The sequence below is a fragment of the Sinocyclocheilus anshuiensis genome, unplaced genomic scaffold (genome assembly GCF_001515605.1).
Source record: "Sinocyclocheilus anshuiensis isolate Anshui unplaced genomic scaffold, SAMN03320099.WGS_v1.1 scaffold1566, whole genome shotgun sequence".
NCBI classification, from domain to species: Eukaryota; Metazoa; Chordata; class Actinopteri; order Cypriniformes; family Cyprinidae; genus Sinocyclocheilus; species Sinocyclocheilus anshuiensis.
Genome location: NW_015546165.1, coordinates 154,421 through 166,144, shown reverse-complemented (window position 1 = coordinate 166,144; position 11,724 = coordinate 154,421). Strand labels below are relative to the sequence as shown.

The window sequence follows — 11,724 nt, the reverse complement described above, 5'->3', positions numbered from 1 at the left end:
CAGTAGGTGTTCATCTGGAGATATTACTGCAGTTATTCTGACGCTTACTTGATCAAAATCAGTCAAGATTTGACTGCAAAGCCTGGCCGTTTCTACAATTACACTAAAATTAAAACACATTTTGATCATTCCGAGGCTTGGAATGTGTGCATCAGATATGACCCAGGCTCTATAGGGTTAAATGAGCGACTCTGACCCGCCGGGTGTTTCTCGACGCCGGGTTTGATGAGTTTCCACACTCTCAGGCTGGGCGTCTCGGTCAGAGGAGGCTCTCTCCGCACCGGGATCCGGCTGGGCCGAGGCTGCAGCTCACATCTGAAAGACACTCACAGACTCAGAACCAGTTCACTGTGCTTCATCACGTCTGTGTCTGCGTCTCAAATGCTGACGTTCACCTGCTGTACTCGACAGACGTCAGGATGTCCAGAGATTCCTGCAGCGGCTCCTGAAAAACAGGCCCAGTGCTGCTCACATCCATTAGGCGTCTGCATGTGTTTCTGTGCCGATTCCCTACCTGTGACAGCAGCGCCGTCCTCTGCTGGGGGGAAGGAGAGGGGGCGGGGCCTCTGCCGGACTTGCCCCGCCCACCGTGCCTTTGAATCTCTTTAATCTGTCCGGCTGGGTGGAACTCAGGGCAGCTGTTGCCTAGGCAACAAGACAGACAGACACAGCCAGTTATAAACAGGTTCCACGGTAACCGTGGTAACAGTGGAAGGAGCTATGTGACAGGTGACAGTGGAATTGTAAAAAAAAGGTCAAAGGTCACAGAAGCAGTTCAAACAGGATGTTTATTAGAGAAAAGTCAGTTCGGATGCGTCTATCATGTTTTACAAGATACATTTATTAATGAGCACAGCATCATGTGGTTTACAGGAGACACGCGTGATTGGCTGCCGTTACACATTGAGAGACAGACGGGACGAGAAAACCTACAGCGTCAGCATGAACACACCGTGAAACAGCGAAGAGATGTGGAGAGAACAGGAAGCACACGACACCGAGCACCAGATCGCGCTATATTCACACACGCGGCGTCTGCTACACGCTACACTCGTCACACACAGCTCTGCTAAGCTGGTTTTGAGCCGTCTGTACCGGTGTGCTTTACATCTGTAGGCTTGACATCAGCTGAAGGAATTCTGGGATTAAAGCAGCTTCGTGTGCAAACAGCTGCGTTTCGCTCATCAGTGATGTTATATCTGCAATGCCACGCACACTAGAACGAGAGAATCTCACAGAGAAATCTCATATTTCACCCCAAACATACAGAAAGAAAGAAGAAATTATATTTGTTCATAAACAAAGTGAAGTCTATTTTTAGGGCCATTAAGATATACCTTTGATTTTTTACCAAAAAAAAAAAGAAAACATTACTATTCAGATTTTTTAAAATTAAAATCAGCATATTTAACATTTAAATTGTGACGTATTAAGGAATTATATGTCTTACTAAATTTGAAAACAATATATAATTATTTTGCATTTCAGAAAAAAAAAACAGGTTTGAGAGGAAAAGGTGCTTTACGGTCAATGGATCTAAAAATGTAAAATATATACATTTAGGCAAAATCTAATTTCTAATTGGTTTTCTTTTGATTTTGATGTGAAATATGATTAAGACTCGCATTGTAGTGAGATTGACCCGCATACACAGTGAGTGCGACAGATCCAGCAGAATAAAGGCTATCAGATCCAGCGCTCACAAACAAAACCAATCAAACTGTGGGAGAGAGTAGAAAACACACTCACACAGGCACAGACACAGACACAGAGAGAGACACACACTCACTCACTCACACTCACACACACGCAGGTTTGTTTTTATGGTTTATGGAGACTCTCCATAGGCGTAATGGTTTTTATACTGTACAAACCGTATTTTCTATTGCCCTACACCAACCCTACCCCTAAACCTACCCCTCACAGGAAACTTTGTGCTATTTCAGATTTTCAAAAAAACTCATTCTGAATTATTTATAAGCCTTTTGAATTATGGGGACACTGAAAATGTCCTCATAAATCACCTTCTCGTTGTAATACCTATGTCATACCCATGTTATTATACAAATTTGTGTCCTCATAAACCACATAAACATGCACACTCACACACACACACACACACACACACACACACACAGATGCTGCAGACCTACAACACATTATTCACTGCTTCATCCTGATGATATATATTCACTCTCAACACAAGAACCAATAAAGGTGCGGCGTGATCATCTTTCATGGCCTTTAACGCCTTCAGCGAGTCTGAAACGTGACGTCACATCCGTATTAGTGTCGTCAGATTCTTACTAGTGTCCGATTTCTTCAGCTTTCTCATCATGATCATATTTCGACCCAAAAGCAGAACGTGTTGTGACATTTTCATGGCCATCTTCTCATTACTGTAATGCAAAGACACCCGATTCTCATTACTCAAAAGTACAATGTTTGGTTGCACTGCAGTAATTAAAATTAGAGGTAAATGTGTTTAATGGTTATTATAATGTCAAAAAAAAAAAAAAAAAGATTATATCAGGTTTGATTCTCTTTATGCAAAATAACAAAACTAGTAATTAAAGTTTTTAGTAATGAAAATTTTAGATTTAAATGTGTTTAATTGCCATGGAAATAATGCAAAAAAATTCTTTAAAAAACAGGTTTAATTTTCTTTATGCATAATAATAAAACTAGTGAATTATGCAAAACTAAAAACTATTTTGTTATTATAATTTTAGGGTGAAATATCAGAGTGTGTACAATCCAGCATAAAAAATAAGCAACTATCAGGTTTTATTTTCTTAATGCAAAATAACTAGTGAAAAAAAAGGAAATTATGATTTTAAAAATAATATTTTTTAGTGATGAAACCATTCAATAGTAATTGTTTGTCATGAAAATAATGCCATAAAATAACAAAATGCATGCAAAACAAGAAAACAAAAAATGCAAAATTTGTATTATCATTTTGGGTTGAAATATGCTGTGTTTTCATGAGATTCACTCATAATCATGTGCAGTTTGACCTCATATTCAATGGACGTAGAATCTAAGGCCTCATTACCACTAGATTTAAGCAGAATAAATAAAATCTCCTTTTTTTTAAATGAACATCTCTAATAATCATTTCAGGTGCTACATGGGAAAAAACATCAAAGGATGTAGAATCCAACTTAAAAAATAAGAATAAAAAGAAAACTTAATTCCACACACACACACACACACACACACATACACACACAGGCAGTGAGGGGCCGTCACTGCGGCGCGGGCCCCGGGGCCGTCCTGCTGTCGCTGAGGTAGGTCTGCAGGGGGGGCAGTTTGGAGAGCAGGCTGGGGCGGGGCATGGCCTGCAGGGAGGGCAGGATCTGAGCCAGGCTGGGCGGCTGGAGCGAGTACAGACCTGCCATACTGATGGAGCAGGGGCCCGGGGCCCCTGAGGACGAGGAGGACGGGGAGGAAGACGAGGAGGAGGAGGATGGCGAGAGAGGGGGGCGCGTGGGGGCCGGCTGCTGCCGCAGGGAGAGCCGCTGGTGCTGATGATGCGGACGCCTCTTCTCCTGTGCTTTAGACTCTACAAAACACAGACCGGCGTCAGACACACGACGACACCCAGACCAGAGCTACTGCACGCAAACACACCGCAAAGCAGCTACGCCAACTTATGAAGCTTGTAGATGCCACAGAACAAAAACATTTAAAACAGGTAATTGCGACTTTTTACCTCGCAATTCTGACTTTATCTAGCAATTCAGTTTATATCTCATAATTCAGTTTATATATCTCAATTCAATTTATATCTCTCAGTTCAGAGTTTATATCTCATAATTCAGTTTACACGTATAATAAGTTTTTTAATTTAATATTGAAATCAGCAAAATTGAAAAAAAAAACGGCACATTTTCGTTTTTCATTTGTTCAACCTCTCCGCTGATTGGTCAACCAAACATTACAACATAATAATAGTCCTTAAAAAACATAATAAGAGTCCTCCGCTTTAACGGATTCTTGACATCATGTTTATTTCTACTACATTTGATCTCTTTCTCTTCATCAAACAGCCAGATTAACGAATGGCTTGACACAAACCGTACTGAGGCAGAGCACATGGGACTATTTGTTCCTCGGAGTGCTTGTTTCAGTGATTGACTTTAGTGAAATGTGAATTTGACGTCATATTTTGAAGGTGAACTCGTTTTAGTTATCAAGAACATATCCAAACCCTGAAATAACATTTCAACCAATAAGCCAGTGTCAGCTGTGGCAGAAATTAACTTTCCCATAAAAGGCAACTGATTTTCTTTTTTTTTTCTTTTGTATGTAATCTTTAATGTTAAATTGTTACATCAAATAAATTAGAATAATATAACAATAGGCTGTTACCAATTACAACACTATTCAGAGATATAGCCTGCGTCTGAAGACGCTTTTAGATGCATTTACAGTTTAATGCTGATCAGACGGCTGAATGTGTATTTACATAGCAATTACAAATATATAATGAAATGAGATTAATGTTTTATACAACATTTTTAATACAGAAATATGAACAAAATGAAATGATACTTGAATTATGAAAGTAATATCGCCAATATATGTGGCGCCGCCGTGACGGTAGCCTATTTCATTGTGTTAATAAAGGAGCCTTTTATTTAATCTATTCCTTCAAATTGCTCCATTCATTCATTTAAGAATAAAATGAAGTGGCTGTCTATAATAATTGGTAATTGAATTGTTGTCTATAAAAATGGGTCTTTCAAGGACTCTGATTCATTCAGGAATGATAGCCTACACCAGTTCTGTGACTGTGGTTTAGTTAACGAGACACTACATATTCAATCGCGTTTGCCTCCATATTTTTTGATCAGTGCTTTACTCCAAAAGTGCGCACATATTGTAATATATAAAGTGCGCATGTATTCACACGTTTACCTCATATTTCTTTAATAGAATCATCATTTCTTAGTGACTCGCAGAAAGACGATTCTCAGCTGATCCATCAGTCAATATTGCGTGATCATAATTCCCACATTACGGTGACGGTTCTGCGTTCGGTTCTGCGTTCTGTCTCATAATGCATTTATGCGTCAGTTTATTTACAATGTCTTCATTAGACCACAATAGAGTGAGTTTTGAGTAAAAACATTGTGTATTAATGTTATACTGTCACTATTAATTTTTTTTTTTTTTTATCCCAGCAGGATAAATTCAGGATTATTCAGCAGAGACTGAATTATATTTCCCCCCGCCCCCCACAAATCGCACCCTGGTGGTCTGTGCTTGTCTACAATACATTCTCCCAGTGCTGCCGTGCATCGCGCAGCTTGCCACACAGATTTTAATAGGTGGTTAGCTATAATAGATAAGGTGGTGTGCCAAAGATGTAGGCTAGTAGGTAGTTGTGAGAGCAGGTGCAAAGTAAATAAATATTTATGAGATAAACTAATATTTCATGGGCAGGTTGCAGAATTTATATCTACACAAAAGAAAGCTCTGTCTACGCTCTGCCTCAGTACGGTTTGTGTCAAGCCATTCGTTAATCTGGCTGTTTGATGAAGAGAAAGAGATCAAATGTAGTAGAAATAATAAACATGTCAAGAATCCGTAGAAGCGGAGGACTCTTATTATGTTTTTTAAGGACTATTATTATGTTGTAATGTTTGGTTGACCAATCAGCGGAAGAGGGCCGTTTCACTCCCGCCCACAGGTAGAGATCGAAAATTCAAGTTGTTTATTCATTTTCTATTCCTGAACGTAAAAACAAAAAATGAAGCCGAATTCTTGATTTTTCGTTTTGTTTGAACAAATGAAAAACGAAAAATGTGCCGTTTTTTTCAATTTTTCAGATTTCAATATTAAACTAAAAAACAAATTATACATAGGTACACGGACCACAGTTCAGAGTTTAGATTTCATAATTCAGTTTAGATCTCATAATTCAGAGTTTATATCCCACAATCTATTAGGAATAGTGTTGTTATTATTAACTAAAGCTAAAACTACAGAAACGCAGGGTTTAAAGAGAGTTTCCCTCTTTGTAATTACAACTTTTTGGAGGTGTTCATGTGCATTCATCGTAAATATGATCTATCTTATTTTTTTTTATAATGATGATGATGAAGTCAAGTAGCTTCGAAAGAGATGAGTTTTCAGCTGTCGCTTGAGAATTGTCAGGGATTCAGCATTGAATATTCAAGTAGTTTACTGTCCCTGGTCCCTGAACGTAAAAACGAAAAATGAAGCAGAATTCTTGATTTTTCGTTTTGTTTGAACAAATGAAAAACGAAAAATGTGCCGTTTTTTTCAATTTTTCAGATTTCAATATTAAACTAAAAAACAAATTATACATAGGTACACGGACCACAGTTCAGAGTTTAGATTTCATAATTCAGTTTAGATCTCATAATTCAGAGTTTATATCCCACAATCTATTAGGAATAGTGTTGTTATTATTAACTAAAGCTAAAACTACAGAAACGCAGGGTTTAAAGAGAGTTTCCCTCTTTGTAATTACAACTTTTTGGAGGTGTTCATGTGCATTCATCGTAAATATGATCTATCTGACATGAGCTGAATGCACCATATCCCATACAGGGATAAACAGTGTGTCTCTGTGCTCTGACCTCTGACGGGCCCCAGGCTCCGGTGTGAGGGCCGCTGTGCTGCGGGGCCAGACGTGCTGCAGCCGAAGGTGAAGCTGGGAGAACTCTTGAGCTGAGGAGACGTCTGCCGGCTCCCGTGAGCATTATTAGTGCTACTGCGCATCCGGATCAGGGAGTTTTCTGAGGCAGACATGCTCAGACTTCTGAGAAAACACACAACACAGCGGAAGATAGCACTGCATTAATACAGGGCTGGAAAAATATGGTGAAAATTACAAATTTGCAAAGGGATGAAAAAAAAACTGAACAAAAACGTTATTAATGTGTCAATAAACACAAGACTGAATGAGCTCACATGAGAACAACTAATTAAAGTAAAAAAATAAATAATCACACTTCAATTGCAGAAAAAAAACATTTAAATGTATAACATTAAAAAAAAAGAAAATAAGGATTAAACATTTAAAATAGCCGATTGGATGTAAAAAAATTTAAATAACTGATTACATTTAAAATAACAGATTCAATGTTTAAATTTAAAATAACTGGTTAAATTGGAAACATTTAAAATAACAGATTCGATTTAAAACATTTAAAGGGAACACTTTACAATAAGGTTCCATTAGCTAATGTATTTACTCACATGAACAAATAATGAACAGTACATTTATTACAGTATTTACTCATCTTTGTTAATGTTAGTTAATGAAAATACAGTTGTTCATTGTTAGTTCATGTTACCTCACAGTGCATTAACTAATGTTAACAAGCACAACTTTTGATTTTAATAATGCATTAGTAAATGTTGGAATTAACATGAACTAAGATTAATAAATGCTGCAGAAGTGTTGTTCATGCTTGGTTCATGTTAACTAAACTAATGTGTTACCCCTTTAAAATAACTGATTAAATGTGCAATATTTCAGATAACTGATGGCTGTAATCCTGCAGGAAAGCGTTCTCACGCAGGTTTGGGCGGGCTGCTGGTTTTGGCGGGGTTCCTGCGGTTGTTGGAGGCGAGGCCCTTGCTGTTCCTCACGTGTTTGAGGATGGAGGCGCGCAGGTTCACCAGGCTGCTGTGTTCGGACAGAACCAGCCGCGGCCACGGGTTACACTCCTCCATGTCCAGAGCTGCGATGGCCACCGCGCGCCCCACCTGCTCGTACACCTGCGGCGTGTATTTGGGCGGGAAAGCGGGCGGCGGAGGGGGCGTGGCTCGTCCGTTATCGTGACAGGCGGGCGGGATGCTGTTCACCGAGCGGCCCGTGTTGTAGTTGCACTCCAGTGTGTAGCTGAAGACAGAAAACACACGTTTGTTCACACACACACCTCACAGCGGTTTAACACTGGCCTGCTTCTGCTTCTGGGTCAGTACCTGTGGATCAGCCCGATGGCTTTGTGAATGGCCACGCGCCCGCTGCCCTCCTTCGACTGACCGTCACGTTTGTCGCGAGTGTACATGTTCTTCTCAGAGAAATTACAGCCCAGGAAATCAAAGTGAGCACAGTTTAACGCGATCAGCTTCGGATACAACATGTTCTCCACCTGCAAAACAGAGAAATTAAATAACATTTAAAATAACTGATTGAACATTTATCATTTAAAATAACCATTAAATGTTTACCTTTTCAAATAACTGACTCAATGTGTAACATTTAAAATAACAATTACATTTGAAACATTTAAAATAACTGAATGAATTTAAAACACTTGAAATGATTACATTTAATAGTTTAACAATTAATAAATGTCTTTTCATGAGGCTAGAAAAATGAAGTTAAATGGCAAAAAGGATGAAATGACAACTGAACAAAATCACACTGCTACTGTCACTCTGATGTTACACACACACACACACACACACACACTCACTCACTCACACACACACACACACACACAGACACAGACACAGACACAGACACACACACACTCACAGACACAGACACAGACACAGACACACACACACTCACAGACACAGACACAGACACAGACACACACACACTCACAGACACAGACACAGACACAGACACACACACACTCACAGACACAGACACAGACACAGACACACACACACTCACAGACACAGACACAGACACAGACACACACACACTCACAGACACAGACACAGACACAGACACACACACACTCACAGACACAGACACAGACACAGACACACACACACTCACAGACACAGACACAGACACAGACACACACACACTCACAGACACAGACACAGACACAGACACACACACACTCACAGACACAGACACAGACACAGACACACACACACTCACAGACACAGACACAGACACAGACACACACACACTCACAGACACAGACACAGACACAGACACACACACACTCACAGACACAGACACAGACACAGACACACACACACTCACAGACACAGACACAGACACAGACACACACACACTCACAGACACAGACACAGACACAGACACACACACACTCACAGACACAGACACAGACACAGACACACACACACTCACAGACACAGACACAGACACAGACACACACACACACACAGACACACACGCAGACACACACACACACACACACACACACACCTGCTGACTCTCGCCTGGCAGGTTGTTGCCGTACATGAAGCATCCTCTCTTGGAGGCGTGTCCGTGCAGGTCTATATAATAGGCCACACCGCTCTCCTGGGGCGAGATCTGCTCAGAGGGGGCGGGGTTTGTCACACCCAGTGCTTCACCTCTGCTCGGCGTGGATTCGTTCTCATCACAGGGCCCCGCCTCCCTCTCAACTCCGCCCTTCTCCCAGCTCTCCTCCAGTTGCATGGGGATCTCGGAGAGGTCAAGGGTCGGCCCCTCCCCTCGCTCTGCCTCGTTGCGCAGGTTGAGACAGTGCTCTAGTTCAGTGGGCGTGGCCACAGGAGGCGTGGTGTTTGATTGGTTGGAGGTTTTGAGGGCGGAGGGTGTGCTGTTGCCGAGGCAATTGTGTATGTGGTGGTAGAGCAGCAGAGATTTGGCGCCGTAGATGGATGGATGCAGATCTGGACTGGGGTTCACGTACTGTCTGTTCAGATTCACGCCGCGCGAGTCCGTCCTACACACACACACACACACATTCACATAACTAACTTACATTTAAAACAATTCAAAGAACTCATTAAGTTAAAAAAAAGTGAAATTTTAAAAATTTTAAATGAATTATTAAAATGTATAACATTTAAATTAAAACTGATTAAAATGTAAAAAACTAACGTCTCGGTTACGTATGTAACCCTCAATCCCTGAAGGAGGGAACGGAGACAACACGTCGGTGACCGACGAATTGGGATCTCGCTTAGAGAGACCAATCCACTTTGAGTGTAAACTAAATGAGCCAATGCACATTGGCATGCAATGATTGTTTGACGTGAGAACACAGGAGGATACCGGCTCCACACGAAGGCTATAGAATCTAGCGAACAAGTTGGGGGTTGCCCAGTCCGCAGCTCTACAAATATCTGTCAGCGAGGCACCACGAGCCAGCGCCCAGGAGGATGCAACACTTCTAGTAGAGTGAGCTCGCAACCTGAGTGGGCAGGGCACACCCTGTGCCTGAAAAGCTAGGGTGATGGCATCCACAATCCAGTGGGCCATCCTCTGCTTAGAGACGGCCTTCCCCTTCTGCCGGCCTCCGTAACAGACAAAGAGCTGGTCTGAGGTCCTAAAGCTTTGCATCCGGTCTACGTACCATCTCAAGGCTCGGACGGGACAGAGCAAAGCTAGGGCAGCGCTTGCAGGTTCCCTACCTGATCCCTGAAGGGGGTAGTAGGAACCTTGGGCACATAGCCGGGCCGGGGCCGGGGCCTCAGGATTACCTGGGAGTCAGCCAGCCCAAACTCTAGGCACGAATCTTCGAAAATGCGTGCAGGTCCCCTACCCTCTTGATGAAGGCCAGTGCAAGCAGAAGCAGAGTTTTCATTGAAAGAAACTTTAGCTCGACTGACTGCAAAGGCTCAAATGGGCCCTGCTGTAGTGCTTTGAGCACTAGAGACAGGTCCCAAGAGGGTATAGAGGGGGGCCGGGGAGGATTTAACCTTCTTGCCCCCCTAAGGAGCCTGATGACCAGGTCATGCTTCCCTACCGAATTCCCTTCCACGGGGTCACGTTTAGCAGCAATCGCAGTGACATAGACTTTAAGGGTGGAGGGAGACAGCCTTCGCTCCAACCCTTGCTGCAAAAAGGAAAGCACAACCCTGATCGGGCATCTCTGGGGGTCTTCTCGGCGAGAAGAACACCACTCGACGAACAGGTGTCTCGTAGACACTGCTCTCGCCGAAGTGATGGTGTCAACTACCTGCTGGGGGAGACGTTCCTTCGAACGTGAACCGCAGAAATGGTCTGTGGTGCGGAAGGATCGACACATGAAAGTAGGCATCCTTCAGGTCGATCGCTGCAAACCAATCTCGGGGACGGATGCACCCGAAGATGTGTTTCTGCGTCAACATCTTGAACGGTAACCAGTGAAGAGCCCGGTTCAAGACACACAGATCCAAGATTGGTCGTAACCCACCGCCTTTCTTGGGCACAATGAAGTAGGAGCTGTAAAACCCCGTCTTCATATCGGCTGGAGGGACCGGCTCTATCGCGTCCTTCGCCAGTAGGACTGTGATCTCCGCACGCAAGACAGGAGCATCGGCCGCCTTCACTGCCGTGAAGCAGATGCCACTGAACTTGGGGGGACGCCGGGCGACCTGAATCGCATAGGCGAGGCTGATGGTCCGCAGAAGCCAGCGAGACGGGCCGGGCATGCAAGCAGGACCAGCGGAACCACCACCGTACCCGCAGTTGGGCAGCGAAGTGGAACGCAGGGACCCAACTCAGGCGGCTCATGGGCGGACCGAAGAGGGGTCAGAGTGTGCGGTGCAACACTTACCTGGTTCCACGGTTTGGCAGAGAGTGCGTGAGTAGGGCCTTTGATGACGCTCTGAGTGTGGTCCGGTGTTGGTCCGTCCACGACTCTCCGTGCCCTCTTGGGACCCAGAGATAGAGAAAACTATTCTTTTGTCGAGAATTTGGTTGCCATCGACTGTGAGGCCGACGGTGGGGAAAAACTAAACAAAAGATTCTCCACCCAGCCCTCCTCCGGGGGCGGG

The 11,724-nt window shown here is 43.0% G+C and overlaps 1 protein-coding gene across 2 annotated transcripts in view; it reads right to left on the bottom strand.

Moving 5' to 3' along the window:
- Positions 1-11,724, bottom strand: part of agbl5 (AGBL carboxypeptidase 5) — a 27,079-nt gene that overhangs the window by 928 nt on the left and 14,427 nt on the right. The window contains exons 7-14 of one of the 2 annotated variants that reach the window (XM_016503358.1): positions 9,185-9,686; positions 7,972-8,141; positions 7,562-7,888; positions 6,618-6,796; positions 3,398-3,568; positions 515-645; positions 396-445; positions 197-315 (exon numbers count right to left, since the gene is read on the bottom strand). In XM_016503358.1, coding sequence (XP_016358844.1) covers positions 197-315; positions 396-445; positions 515-645; positions 3,398-3,568; positions 6,618-6,796; positions 7,562-7,888; positions 7,972-8,141; positions 9,185-9,686 — 1,649 coding nt within the window. Of the gene's footprint in view, positions 1-196; positions 316-395; positions 446-514; positions 646-3,397; positions 3,569-6,617; positions 6,800-7,561; positions 7,889-7,971; positions 8,142-9,184; positions 9,687-11,724 lie in introns of both variants that reach the window. The other variant, XM_016503357.1, reaches the window with a different exon arrangement.